The 15,047-nt window shown below is 38.4% G+C and overlaps 1 protein-coding gene across 1 annotated transcript; it reads right to left on the bottom strand.

The window, feature by feature from the left end:
- Window positions 1-3,099: 3,099 nt before the first annotated feature.
- Window positions 3,100-14,617, bottom strand: LOC119787025 (E3 ubiquitin/ISG15 ligase TRIM25-like). Its single transcript, XM_038290646.1, has 9 exons — window positions 13,892-14,617; window positions 12,802-12,897; window positions 9,767-9,847; window positions 9,015-9,167; window positions 6,615-6,774; window positions 6,389-6,427; window positions 5,517-5,576; window positions 5,354-5,431; window positions 3,100-4,126 (listed from the first exon to the last, which is right to left on the bottom strand). Exons 1-9 carry the CDS (start codon window positions 14,477-14,479, stop codon window positions 3,573-3,575), a joined length of 1,809 nt encoding a protein of 602 aa, XP_038146574.1. The 5' UTR covers window positions 14,480-14,617; the 3' UTR covers window positions 3,100-3,572.
- Between the last annotated feature and the right edge of the window lie 430 nt (window positions 14,618-15,047).

Consider the following 15,047-nt stretch of genomic DNA (forward strand, 5'->3'; position numbering starts at 1 on the left):
TAGCGTTATTTATTTCTTATTTATTTCTATATGCTGTGCCTATTCGTCGTAGTCCTGTGGCTGAAGAAGTCTACGCTAGAATAAGGCTGCATATCACTAAATATTATGTCTGTATTAAGCTATTTAGTGATAAAATATGAAATTAGTTAATTTTTTTTGTGTGTGTTTTTTGTTTCAGATATGAAATCATTCCCCATATCCATAGTCGAATGGACTTTCAAGACGTTCAATGCTCAGTTTAGGCTATATTTAGGCCATGTTTTATTCAGGTATTCCTGATCCTGTTGATTGGGAGCTGTTGTTTGTTTTGAATGATTAAAAGAGAAGAAATAAAGTTTAAAATGTTCATGCTTTGTTCCGATGCATTTTAAATGGCAGTTTTTGGCGACAGATGTAGGCCTACAATATTGTGTTAAAAACGTCAGCCACAGCCCTCAACATAATGACGTCACGTGTTTTCCAACCCAGCCATCAGCCCCCTTCGCTTGAAACAGCTTCCAGCGCACCTGCCAATTTTATTGTAGGGCTAAAAAACTATCAACATATGAGGCTATGAAAAAGTAGAAGTGCTGTTGCTGAATAGTTTATTGAAAACTTGCTAAATTAAAAACTGGCTTCAAATAGATGAATCATTAAATAAAACAACTGACTGAATATCAATATTGATGTGCAAGTAAGGTCAAATTTATATGACCTTAAAAGTCCTCATTTAAAAGTGTAAACAAACACACACTTGACAAAATGATGATTATGAACCTCTTCAGAACTCAATTTTCATTCAAGCTAATTTCAAAACAGCCCAACTAAAGTAGGTAAATTAGAGCTTTTTTGGGCATCTTTGTTTCTGCAATTGTTCAATGAGGCTCTATACAAATGAACAACTATGTCACATGTTCTGTTGTTTTTAGTCAGCCTTAGTGCCTTAGTTAGTCCTTAGTGCTTGAGTAGGCATTTTGCCAGGCATCTGATAATGATTTTTGGATAACAAAACCAAACAAAGAACTTCTCAGCAGAATTCCTCTTCTGATAAAATGCTGAGTTTTAGTTTAGATGATTGTTTGTCACCAGATGTTTTTAGGGTCCCTGTACTTTAAAATGAAATCTGGATGAAGACAAGGGTTTTGCACTGCTTGTCAAAGACTATCTAAGAAATTTTGAAGGGAAACCTTCAAAATCTCCTAAAATCTAAGTTAGACGTTTTCATTTTAGAAGCTTTAGGTTTAGACTCTTTGGTCGAACGTGCATCAGCATCAGAGGCAATGATACAGAAATCTCAGCAAATAGATAAAGAACAATGTCTTTCTCCTGATGGGGACAGAGACATTGCTTTTTTACCCCTAAGGCTGATAACAAAAGAATGTTTAACAAGTTTGAAGGAATTTACACACACTGCAAAATAAACTGATGAACTAAGCACGTATGTTTGGTTATATTTAGACTTCTCCAGCTATATGATAAGGCAAAAAGACATTTTAGCTTTAGAAGTACGGAAAATATAACATTTATAAAGACCATTTTCATTTCAGTGATTCTTATTACAGCTATACTCTTATTCCTTAGCTGTAAATGCACAATGCCTCTTCCTTTTTCGTCCTACACAATTCGTATATTAAGAATACCTATTTACGCTGAATCGGTTGTACAGATGTCTTGGGAAGTTATGAAAATTAATTTTGCTTCTGGACTTATCATGTATATTCATATCCCTGCAAATACACCTGCTGGTAAATGTTTTCCTTTTTCTTAAGTCAAAAGGCTTTTTATAAAAAAAAAAATACAAAAACACTGCTGGTGCTAAAAAAAAAGCTCTTAGTTTGAAAGACGTACATCCAGAATCTCTGCTAAGTTTAATAAAAACAGTTTTCCAGATGTTTAATCTAAAGCTAAAAATATATAGTCAGTTTGTTTTACTTTATTTATTATTATTATAAGAACAAGATTACAGAGAGATTCATTATATGGGTAATATTATGCAGATAGCAGAAGCAGTAGCTGGGCTGATATGGTATCATTCCTAGACATGCCTTCAAAAAACGTTGATTGTATAAGAATTTTTCTCTTTAAATTGTATTAAATCACTTTAACTAAAATAGCACAATTAGTTTAACTTTTTTTTTTTAGATAATAAAAACCAACCGATTGCATCGAGTCATTCACTTTAGAGGATTTACTCCTCCTAGAAGGGAGCATTCTGTAGTTGACTCTACAGCAGTCCCTGCTGCTCAGCATGCATGCAGCGACAGTGGAGAGAGAAAAAAATCCCTTTTAACAGGAAAAAAAAATCCAGCAGAACCAGGCTGGTTCTGTGATCAGCCTTCTTCCGAGGCCGTCTGGGGTTCAAGGAGACTGAATCAGACCAAAAAAAGGAACATAGAAGCACTGATTTATAAGTACTTTCTATGTCAGGAAAGGTAACAGTGAACAAGCTTCATAAGTGCTTCCGTCTAGGAAAGAAACAGTTAGACACATGAACTATGAGCTGGTTTTCCTATTTAAAGGATAAAAGAGAGCACACAGAGGTAGAGTCAGAGTAAAAACTGAGTTAACAGTTATGTTTGTATCTTTGTAACTAAACAGTAAATATGAAGTAACTCCTAAGCAGCTAAAATACTTTTGTTTATGGAGAATAGAAAAGATAAACCCATCATGCAAAGCAAGTCTTCCAGGCAGACTACACAACTTCCTCCTGGCTGTACAGAAAGGACGCCGACATTTTTCTCAATTTATTAGAATCCTTTGGCTTTTATTCAAGGTATTTTGCTTTTTTAAAAGTACAAAAATGAGAGTGAAAATGTCCTGTTTTGTAACTGAAATGTGTCAATTTCGGACAGCATATTAATCAAATTCCAAATAAAACAACTTGTTTTTTTCTTTGAAGAATCATATTGTTAAAAGACATTTACATATTGGAGATCTGATTCTCCATGTTAAGTACCCTTTTTCTGCTAAATGGACATAAATCTTTGAAAGTTAATAGAGAGAAAAAGCACAAGATAATATAGAATAGAGTCGAACGTTTTACTAATCCTCACAAAAAAAGACATGACACAGTTGTTAAAGTTTCACAAAAATCTGTATAGTTTATTAAAAGTTAAATTATACACAGCAGAAATAAAGTACTTACACATTATTTGGAAATTCTTCTGTTTCCACATGCATTAAAAAGAACCCAGCACATTAAAGCCTTTACTAAGGTTTAATGCCATTTTTAGCCCTTTCATTTGTTTTTTAATTGTAAAATTCTACCTTCCTCATTCCAGTATTTGGGTTTTCTGGATTGTGACCAACAATCCCAGCTAATTGGCTAACAGCAGTAATAAATCTTTGGCTGCATTTTGTATTAAAAATATGGTTTATATGATTTGTCCATTGAGGTTTTATTAGAAAAACAAAAATCTTTACCTGTATTGACCAGTGCAGTTAAACATTGAGATTTTTTCCTAAACATGTACTAAATATAATAACTTCCACCATAGAAAAATGCTATTTTTAAAAGTAAACATTATTTTCTTGATTGTCTTTGGTTATATTTCTTTAGTGTTGACCTCCCATAGCAGTTTGTTTCATGCCCTTTAGATCCTACCCCCATTAGCTCCCTCATGTGGGCAGATGATTAAGGTGGAGTCCAGATCCAAACGGAAAGCCGGGTACAGCGGCTGAGAGAACCTGCAGTGAAAAGTGTGAAGCAGCACCACCGTGTCTGATACACTGTAGAAAGACAATGCCCCTTTCTGCCGCTCTATAAGCACGCCGATCCTTGGGCAGGGTGGCGCTGCCACTGTGGTCTTGCGGTTGTCGTGCCACGCAGAGTAACCTGTATGGGTACACCTCAGCCGCCAGGAGTTCTCGTTACGCCCGAGCAGGCAGGGCTTTCCACCACCTTTGCGTCCGATTGACAGCGACGTGAGGCCTATGTCGACCCATCCACCTCCCCTCCACTCTACCTCCCAATAGCTGGTGGCGCTGAACTGACCCTCCCTGCACAGGACTTGTGCCACTGAATCAAAGCGATGGGGGTGAGGGGGGTAAGGCTGCGTGTCTTCGCCACAGTGGGCCCCCTGAGGCCCCTCAAGGAGGACCAGAGTGGGGTGGGCGGTGTAAGGGTCCAAGGAAAGACGACACGAAACTGGAGACAGCAGAGAGGGAAGTTAATAAGCAGTTGCAAAGGAGGATCTCTACATTTTTATGCTTCTTGTTAGGAGGCATTTAAAAAACCTATCTAAACATTCAGATTTGAAAAGATGGAAAATAGTCTGAATTAATTGGCTTAGAAAGGAAACTACAATGCAAAAAAATGAAATCTAAAACTTCTTAGAATATGTACATTTTCTTTTCTGGAATTGAGCAGGTAAGTGAAACACTTTGTCAATGGAATAGGAGAATCTACATTTAAAAAACAATTGAATTGTCTTATCAAGGGCATAATATCTAATTGTCGTATTTAAAGGCTAGAAATATTAATCCCACTGACATATATTATTTACCTGCACCAATTAAGGGTTAATACACATATTCTAAGAAGTTTTTACTCACTTTTGATTGTTGTTTTAAGTTATACAGCGAATATGGGAGGATTCTATGTGATCCTATATAGTTTGCATTCATCTCATTTTACTTTAGCTTGAGCTCCTGGGAAATGGAGGAAAAACTTCTTAGAGGCTAGAACAGGAGATTTAGGGCGTGGCTCATCTTCTAGCAGTCTATAAAATCAGCCATAACAAAGTGGTTCATACTGAAGTGCATTTACATGTTTAAATGGCCCAGTCAAAGTCCAAACCTTAATGCAATACAGAAGCTGTAACATTTTAATAGACACTCTGGATCAAAGCTTGAACTATTTTGAGAAATGCAAAAAGAAGATTTGCATGGTAAGTATATCATTGGGAAGTGTCAGGCCCAGGGGTGATAAATCAACCAGTACATCAGATGACATTCGTCACTGATGGGACAAAATGCTGTGCATTACCTTACTCCTCCACAACATTCATTTTTAATGCCTAACAAGGTGCCAAAACACTGACACATTGTCAGCTGGAAGAAGCAGAAGCACTGGTCTTAATGATAAAGCAGAACGTCATAAATACACCATGATTCTCATTTATTATTGAAGGAGGTCTAGACGAGGCTCTCTGATTTCCAAGCAAGATTCTCGCTATGTAGTAAATAGAAGCGTGGAGGGAAGAAACAGAGAGGAATGAAATGGTGGGGGGGGGGGGTCTGTTTAATTTCCTGACAATGATTTTCCTCAGGCGGCTCTGCATGCCGTCTCTGTGATTATTCTTCTCAAACTGTATCTGAAAACAACACTGTGAGCATGAAAACTGAGCACAGGTTCTTCACGTGAAGCTCTTACATCTGAGTAAAGCCGTCCTCATCCTCTGATCAGGTGGCTGCAGGCACAATGTGGACAGCGGAAAGGAAAATGGAAGAGCTGAAATAAAGGAATGAAATCCAAATGTTTGTTATGGAATCTTTGTTTCATAAATGTCCAAGATGCTCTGTCATCTTCCACATACCCCTATTGTTCTGTTGCCCCACGGATTGGCATTGCTGGGGTTTGGAGTTCCTCTGGCCACCTTCCCAACACAACAAAGATGACAGCACTTAGTGGAAGATAAAAAGGATAAAAAAACAAACAGAAAATCCTGAAGATGGCATATTATAATGTGTTGCTGTAAACCGATGGATGAAAAGTGTTTATTTGTAATCCCAAAGTCACATCTGGAAAAATTGGGCTCAGTTTCTTTTTAATGATACCATTTTGCTGCCAAGTGTTTTACACCAAATGCTGATATACAGCTGCAACTGTATTATATTTGCACATGCAATCTATAATATGTTCTAGAAACAAACAAACAAAAAAAAAACAAGAAAAAACAAACTCTAGCTTAAAATATCATAGAATAAAATCTAAGTCTTACTTTATACAAGTATAAAACAGACAAAATGACGCTGCATCGGTCTAAAATGGAAGTAGGAGTGTTGTTCATGATTAGAAATCCCTGTAGATTGTCAATTAATGTCAAATCCAAGCTTAGCTGGAACCAGAATCAATCAAGTCAGGTATATTTTTAAAGGTTTTCAGATTAAGCTTAACGTTTTAACAATAATGCATGTAAAGACTGATGGAGTAAAACACAAATAAACTATTTCCATCAGGTATTACCAAAAAACTATTTAAAAAATGAGGTGAAACTCCAGACTTGGAGATCCAGAGATGAGCCACAGAGGGTCATGTCAGACAGCGCCCTCTTGTCCCTAACATTATTATTAATTAATGATCACAGCGTTAAATGTCATGTAAAATCCACTGACATGACTCTCCCACACAGGGCAGGACACAGTGGAGTGTGTGGGTGCATCTGAGGATCTTGTTTCTCATGCCTACCGTTTAAAAGCTCTCCTCCGGGGACATAGTTCTCATTACCTGGAAGAAAAACGACGCGTCAAACTGAGGGAAATGTGTCAGTCAGCCCAAAGCAAGCATTCAGTGTATATCTGCATCCTGTTAAAGCTGATGGGAACTTTTCTAGATAACACCAGGGCTTTTGTGACTTGCATTTCTGTACCGCTTCAGTATATTTAGTGTCTATCCCCTTCAGGGTGTAATATACCTGCACGGCTGATCTTGTCCACCTGCTCCCTGCAGACATCCTCAATGCAGCTGCGTAAGTGACTCAGAGCTTTCCTAGCATCGCTGAAGGCCTCTGCAGGCAGGCTGAAGGTTTTGTAGTGTTGATCTGTGATGGGAGGGATGCAGAGCAGTGGGGCGGCCTAAGCCAAAGGTAAAAACAGAGAGCGGAAAATTACACCTGCCCTCCCTCCCTTCATCCTCACTGACTCATTAGTTCCTCTCATCCATCCTTCCTCCAGTATCTGTTATCTGCAGGACGGATATCTGAGGATCTCTGGCTGAGGAAACACTTCCTAATGGAGTACATTTGTGGTTGCCTGAAGTTTTCCATGTTTTCAGACAGAGTAGCATTCTCAGTGCAAGCTAGAAAAAATAACACATAATAGATGGAAACCTTTAAATAGTAAAAAAAAGTGCATTCAATTGTTACAAACACATCAAGGAACATATGGTTACAAAAAATAGATAAAATAATAAATAGATGTGGTTTTAGTCTAATTGAAAAGAATGCAATTAAAATGTATGCTGGCAGTTTATTTTTCATTGCTCCTTCCATTAGATCTGTTCTTCTTTTTCCATCTCCAAAGTGCTGGGGTTTCTTTCCTGTTAGTCTTTTTGTTTCCAAGTAAAAAGAGGCGAGGGATGCTGATGTCATTTCTGTTTCCAGAAACCTTCTCCTCAGAAGTCGGATCCTATTTTTATTTGGAAAAACAACCCACCAACCATGTTCCAGATCAGTTACCTAGGCAGTTCCAGGTAGCATTAGTTCAAGGGCTTTTCTTAAAACAAAGTCTTCTTTTATTTACTTCTAGCTAAATAAAATGGAGGGCCGCTTCTCAATTCACAAGAACGCGAGTACGGACTCGTGTCCTCGCCAAGTATGTTCTTGAGAAGAACACAGGAAGGTCTGGACTCTGGGAGAACAGGAGCATACAGCATAAATATAGGTCAATTGGAATAGAGGCATATTTGTGACATCACCACACCCTCGGCTCTTCTGTACCTGCATTTTACCTCCTACTATTAATAGTCTCTAGATAATAATACATTCTTACCTTTTTTATTTAGTGTGGAATAATAATAAACACAGTTAGATAAACACAAATCAAATCAAGATTTTTCCAAATAAAATCGCCATCAGAGCCAGCGGTACTTCACACACGGCTATGCTGAGAGAGAGCGGCTGCAGACAGGCTAAAATTTGCCTTGGCTGCGGATAGGCTCAAGTCCGCTGGTTGCCACGGTCCTCTCAAAATCTGGACTTTTTTTAAATAACGAGCTAAATCAGTAAATGGGCCATATAGTGAAGCTTAAAAGTATAGTGTTCTTACCTAAAATTATTTTAAAATGTACTTTTATAGAACAATGGCGACAGAAAAGAGAACTTTTAATTTAACGGTATTGTGAAGGATTTTAGCCAATTTTTTAAAAGACCCGCCCTCTGCACTTTCCCTCCTGAGATGGAACGCCTATGAAACCCCTGCTAGAGCATGCAAGAGCCCATCTCTCCGTTCTCCTTAAAAGTTGCTGTTCTCATAGCTAATACAAGCTTACTGTGCCCGAACGTCCAGCCTAACCCGCCCTAAATCACTATATAGAGCAGGGACTATATAGTAGACTTTATAGTGAACTCAGTTAACTTACCGTTCGGACAGATGATCACTACTTTTTGCTCTGTTGGTAACGCAACTCCTCCTCCACTGCACGTTGCCTGCTCCATCTCTGTCGGTTAGCGTTTGCCTATGGCGACAGCAAGCTGCTGTGACAGCAAATCCCATAATGCTTCGAGAGGAGAGCTGTCTCAATGCAATGCATTCTGGGATACATCTGCCTCTTCTGAGGCTTTTTCCCCCCCTTCTCATACAGTTCGTAGACACTTTTTCTCTTACGTTTTCTCTTGCCATTTTCAAAGAATCGCAGTGAGAAACGTGAGCTTCAATGACTGTCTCACCACACATCCACGCCTGAAAGTGCGCAGAAAAAGATAGCTAAAGGGACGAGCATGTAGGACGGCCTTACATAAACATATCATCAGAATGATTGACAATTAGGAGGACCATTTATTTAGATGATCCACCCGGAAATAAAAGATCGTCCTCTATACCTTTAATACTCTGAGCTCTGTGAGCGCTCCACTGGAAGCTGCTGCGGTGCATGCTGGGGCAGCTTTCAATCTTGAGACAAACAAGTCTGCTCTGATGCATGCTCGGTAAAGAGGGAGGGGTGAGAACAACATCTGAGGACTTTGACTTCTTGTTCTTGTGAATTTGAACAGTACTAGGGCTGAGGCTGGTGACGTTTCATAAGCCACTTGCACATGAGAATGCACAAGTACACATATTGAGAAACGGCCGAGGATTTCTCCAATTTCCCTTGTCACCTGCGACAGAGGAACTTCATCTTCGGTTTGCAGCAGCTGGCTGATCTCCCCGTCTCTCTTCCTCAGCTCCTCCAGGTCCATCTGCAGAAGCTCGATGTCTTGCTCCACTCTCCCGACAGCTGCTCGCCCTTTTGCTTCCAGCACAGCTTGAACCTAAAACACATAAACAGATATATTACCAGACATGGCAGGATGTAATAGACGGTGCCTTCCTGGAATATGATATGTATTCAAGACAGGTTTTACTCCTGTATTTTGCTTCATCCATCCTTCTATCAATGAACCAGAAGAAAAGCACCAACAGCAGTATGCTGCCTTCATCAGGCTTCACTGTAGGAATGATGTGCTTTGATACAATTTGGCAGGGAAGCAGTGAGATTGTCTTCTTCTAAGAAAAGCTTTGGTTCCCACCATTTTATTTAATAAATGGTAGCTTAAACAGAAAACTGTGAGAAGTCCGAAGCTTGGAAGACTGTTTTAATAAACGAAACCTGTTTTAGGCATCCTCATCATCCAACATCTTATCTCTGAACTATCTGGGGTGTTTCCTGAGGAAAGAACATAGATGCCTGCAGAATCTCATGAACAGTAATAGTACAGATCACTAAAATATTTACAGATATGAATTCAGAGAGACAATTTTTCCTTTCCTGAACCTTTACTAACACTTAGGGTTAGTATATTTGTGTGTACTGCAGCTGTTAACCCTCAGCACCAGAATGATCTCAAAACCTTTCACTTCTGCTTCTCACCTCAGCTTTAGTTTTCTCCAGGCGGTGTGCCATCTCAGTAAACAGAGCTTCACTCTCCTCCAGGACTGCTGTGGATGATACCTAAAAAAAAAAAACATCTAAACAATGAGGCTGATAAAAAAAAGAAGAAAGTTCAATAAACTCTATTCCGAAGATTCTTTATAGCAAACTTCGATCTGTGTTTTTAGGAGCTTCAGCCTAAACAGCATTATTTAAAAATGTAGATTAAAGTCTTTATTTAAGTTCAACCAACATGAATTCATAATTTGGGACATCAGATAAAACATAGATGGACTGAGTTGACAAGAAGTTGTATGCAGGTGTTTTCCTTCATATACAAATAAAACAAACAAAATGTTTTTCTCTGAGTTAACTTAAAAAAAGATCAAAAACACTCAATTACTGCAGTGGCGATTTCTCATTGAATAGTAGGGAGACTGAACCTCCCCTGTAAATTTCGTAAAATGTATTGGTAAAATATGCATTGTCAAACTTCATACATTTAGTCATTAAACTGCATTAAATATGCCCTAAAATACGCATTATTTCATGAGTACCGGTATGTTGTGTATTAATCAGCTATTTTCAGCTCTTGGAAGCAATCTCCCCTCTGGTCAGGAGGAGCTCGATTCTGCCTTTCTGTCTCTATGAATAGCGAGAAAGTAGGGCCCTGATTTATTTTTTTTTAAATTTCCTGGATAATTATTTGATGCGCTCTTTCAGTAATTTCGGTAGATGGCGAGGTGGGTTAAAGTTTCTGTTCTATTTTTCTGTTTAGTCAATATGTTGATGGCTCTCACTGTCGTTCTCTGGGCTCTCAAAGCCTTAGAGATGGCTTAGAAATCCTTCCCAGACTAATGGAAGTCAATTATCTATTTTCCGCACTGTTTAGATTTTTTTTATTAGGCCTTAAATCCCTGTTGTCAAGAAGGGTCTATATAAGTGATTTTTTTGTGTGTGAAACTATTCCATTGTTGTTATTTGTCACACAATTTTGACAATTCTACGAGCAGTTTTAATTGATTAAGGTATTTTTCTTTTTTAAACCATTATCTGAATCAATAACAGGGGGATTAAGGAGAAATGGGAATTAGAGGCTAATATAATAATAGCAGATGAGGACTGGGAAGAAACATTCAGCTTTGGACACAAATTAACCAACAGCCCAACATGGAGGGAATTTGACTGGAAAATCAAGATGCGTTACTTTAGGTCTCCAATTATTACATCTAAATATGGGGGGACATCCTGGCTATGCTGGAGAAACTGTGGAAAGGTGGGGGATTTTACTCATATATTTTGGGATTGTCCAAAGGTGGTTAAGTTTTGGAAAAATGTGCAAACAGATATAAAAAATATTTTAGGCATTTATTTAGATCTGGATATATCTGTATATATTTTAGGAATAATTCCCATGGACTTGACCAATAAAGACAATAAATACTTGATCGGGGTCATGCTCCTGATTGCGAAGAAGTGTATAACATCTGCATGGTTAAGGCCACAACCTCCTAGTATCACAGAATGGAGAGATAGAATCAGAAAAGTCTACATCATGGAAAAAACAACATCAAGACTACAATTTAAGCTGGAGACCTTTGAAACTAAGTGGAAACCTATAGCTAAATTCATATTGGGACCTTGACACCTCTTTGTTTTTTTGTTTTTGTTGTTTTTTGTTGTTTTTTTTGTAATTGTGTTTTGACTTTATCTTGTATTGTGTGCTTTTATTACTTTAATCTGTTTTCCCAGTGTGCCTACTGTTGTACATTTCACCTTAATCATAGTGACTTATACATCCATGAATGTTATTAATGAATATGGGTTTCTCTTAATTGGGCTAGTGTTTATTTGAAGGAAATGCACCTTTATTTGTCGTTCTTGGAGGTTCTTTTTGTTATTTTCTCCTTCAATAGCACCTGGATAACTGTTAACGGAGCTGGAATAGACAGCCTGTATGTCTGATGTAAATGAAAGGTCTAAAATGATCTAAGAAGATATTAAGATGTGAATTGTGAGATGTGACATGGATGGACATATGTATGTGTTGATATAAAAATTGTTATTGAAAATAAAAAGTTCAAAAAAAAAAAAAAAAAACATTATCTGAAAACTGTCCTCTATGATTATCTCTAACTGAGAATCAAATTTGTCAAATAATCTAAAACAGTGACATGTGTAAGACGGGCAATGGCAGAAATCTATAACTTACATCAGTCTCCCACAGCGTTGATGTCAAAGAGCCTATTCATTGAAAAAGCTTCCTGGATGGGAAGTGAAATGTCTTCAAACTTGGAAACAAAATCCAGTGGAGTTTTGAACTTTTTTGGAAAGAGTCTTCAAACTTATTTTCCTAATTTCAAAGTGAAACATCTGTCTTTTATTCCCTTATAATTTGAATATCAACCAAAACAAAAGATGCAGCCTATTTACAGTGATTATACTTTTTTTTTTCCAGAAATAGATTGTTTAAAGTCTCTATCAGAGCTTTTTTCTGCAGTTTGATTTTAGATCCTCAACAGTTCTACCAATAAAGTCTAATAAAGACTAGTAGTTACAGTCAACGTGCTTTTTCTTATAATAGCTCCTAAACATTTTTGCATGCTAAATGTGTTGTTTTTTTTTTTCTTTAGCAAAACCTTCATCAAATCTAAACTTTTATCTCTTCTTGCTCATCTTTTCCAACCAGGTTTGATCTACAGCATTTTTAACTGCAATAGATGAATGAAAGAAGATGCAATAACAAGAACAGCCCATCATTTATTATGAACCTTGTATATTGTGTTAGACTCTCGATCACCTTTCTACAAACTGTTCCCTGTTACAGAGAAACCTGGAGGCGTCAGATAACAGCAGGTCATTTATTCCTGGTTAATTCCACTCAGGCTCAAAGACACATTTTGAACTCTTGAGACGTCCCCTTCACATTAGTAATTAGTAAGTTCTTGGAAACTCTTCCCCACTGATGAAAGACAATGTTCACAGAACTACTGGGCTAACATAGAGGAACGGTGTGAGTCAGTTGCCTTGGTTACCTTGAGGGACTCCAGGCTTTGTTGCAGCTCTTCTTGGTTTCTTTCTCCAGTCCGTATCCTGCCCTGAACCTTCTTCTGGGACTCCTGGAGCTGGAGCTGAAACAATGACACACTAAGCCAAAACAAGGCTTTGTTTTTGGTCCACTTTATAAAGCCTCAAGCTCAATGCTATTTCTGACATTTTGAATTGAAACAGCTTCTTGGATGGGAAGCAAAACATCTTCAAAATTGGAATTGTTGATTACAAGTGGATTGTTTTTTTTAATTACTTTTTTGGAATGATACACAAACTTAGATGTGGAAGAGGTATAAAAAAGAACTATAAAAAGGATTCTGGATACTTAAATGCATTAGCTAAGCCAATCCAGACTTATGGTACAAAAAGAAAAAGTACACTGAATTAGCCTAAAAATATATATATTTTATTCAATCACAGTATCATATGAGCTATGCAGTTGTAGGTCTTTCAAAAGGATTAACTAACTTGCACTCATGTGCAGAAAAAGACAATATCCTGCAACGCCCTGTGAGTTTTTCCAACATATTTGGACAATCCCAGTATTATAAAAAAAAACAAAAAAACATCTAAAATGAGAATTTTAAACAATGTCTGCTAAATGTAATGTCTGGTGAGAACTTATAGGACATTCTCCAATTTACTTGTAATTAAAATACCTAAACTTAAAAATACCATAGAAATATACACCTGGAGCTCACTCTTTGTACTGTTGCTCAGCCTTTTGCTTACACTCTCAGAAATATATTTTGGTTGACTGCTGAGGTGAAAGTGAAGCCCATGGTGTTGAAAGAGCTTTCAGGTTGACTTCATGATAAATGTGCTGTTAATCAGCCATTGCAAGGACAGTCTTAAGGGAAACAAATATAAAATTTTGTTCCAAATCTACTTCTATTTGATGACATTTCTTTTAAATTTAATTTACATGAACCCTTTGCTTTTACATGAAGTAGGCCTACCTTTAAATTATTATTATTATTTTTAAATCAGCTGATTTTGAATATGACAGACTATTATACCAGTAGAGTTTTAAAGTTCCATCTTATTCTCAGAGCTGTTCCTCAGTAGATCTACCTTTCTCCTGGCTCTGTTCGTGTCCACCCTGCGCTCTTCCTCCTGGTCAGCCTCACACAGCAGGCAGTCTCCGCTCCATTCCGCTTCGCCGCCGCTGCCTTCGGGCTCCAGACCGAGGCGGTGTTGTGCGCACAGCTTCTCCGCCAGCCGCTCCACCGCCTCCACCAGCTTGTGCCTTCGCAGAGGACCGACCTCGCGGTGCGGCAGGACGTGGAGGTCGCAGAAGGACGCCAGACAGACTAGACAGGATTTCCCCGCCCTCAGCTTGCTCTCTGCCGGACAGAAATCACACGCCACCTCGCCGGCTTCTCCCAGGTAGAACACCGGCTCCCTGACCATCTCACTCAGTTTGAGTTTATCGACCACCTCGGCGAGCATCGTGTTTCTCCGAAGCACCGGTCTGGGGCTGAAGGTGTCCCTGCACTGTGGGCAGCTGGAGTGTCCAGACTCTGACTTGTCCCAGTAGTCGCTGATGCACAGCATGCAGTAGGTGTGTCCGCAAGGGATGGACACGGGGTCCCTGAGCATGTCCAGGCAGATGGGACACCTGAACTGGCTCTCTGTCACTGAGATGTTAGCCTGGGCCATCTCGGCTCAGAGGTTCCTTCCCTGACAGGTTGCTTCTGAGCTGTCAAACAATCCTGTCCTTCTTATAAGGAAATGTCCCTGACATCCAAAGTGTTGTTATGAACAGATCGGGGCGCAGCCCTTCCGCAATGTTCACTACGCAGATGTTACTGCTTCCCTCGGCACGGACTGAAAGGCTGTAAAAGGAGCGCTGCACTAAACGTGTCAATTTGGCTCATTTTTGTTTTGCCAAAAGATATGAGTTTTATTGTTTGCTCAGAGAAAACAGAAGAACGACAAAAGTAATAAACCTGATAATATTACAATTGTAACAATTAATACATAGTTATAAGATGAACTGCTGGTTTTACACACTCACACGCACACACACACACACACACACACACACACACACACACACACACACACACACACACACACATATATATATATATATATATATATATATATATATATATATATATATATATATATATATATATATATATATATATATATATAGATGGTCATCTCGTTCTTTCCCTTCTAGTGCACCTGTTGTTAATTTCATTAACACCAAAGCAGCTGA

Source organism: Cyprinodon tularosa, unplaced genomic scaffold (genome assembly GCF_016077235.1).
Source record: "Cyprinodon tularosa strain WSP-4 unplaced genomic scaffold, ASM1607723v1 ctg285, whole genome shotgun sequence".
NCBI classification, from domain to species: Eukaryota; Metazoa; Chordata; class Actinopteri; order Cyprinodontiformes; family Cyprinodontidae; genus Cyprinodon; species Cyprinodon tularosa.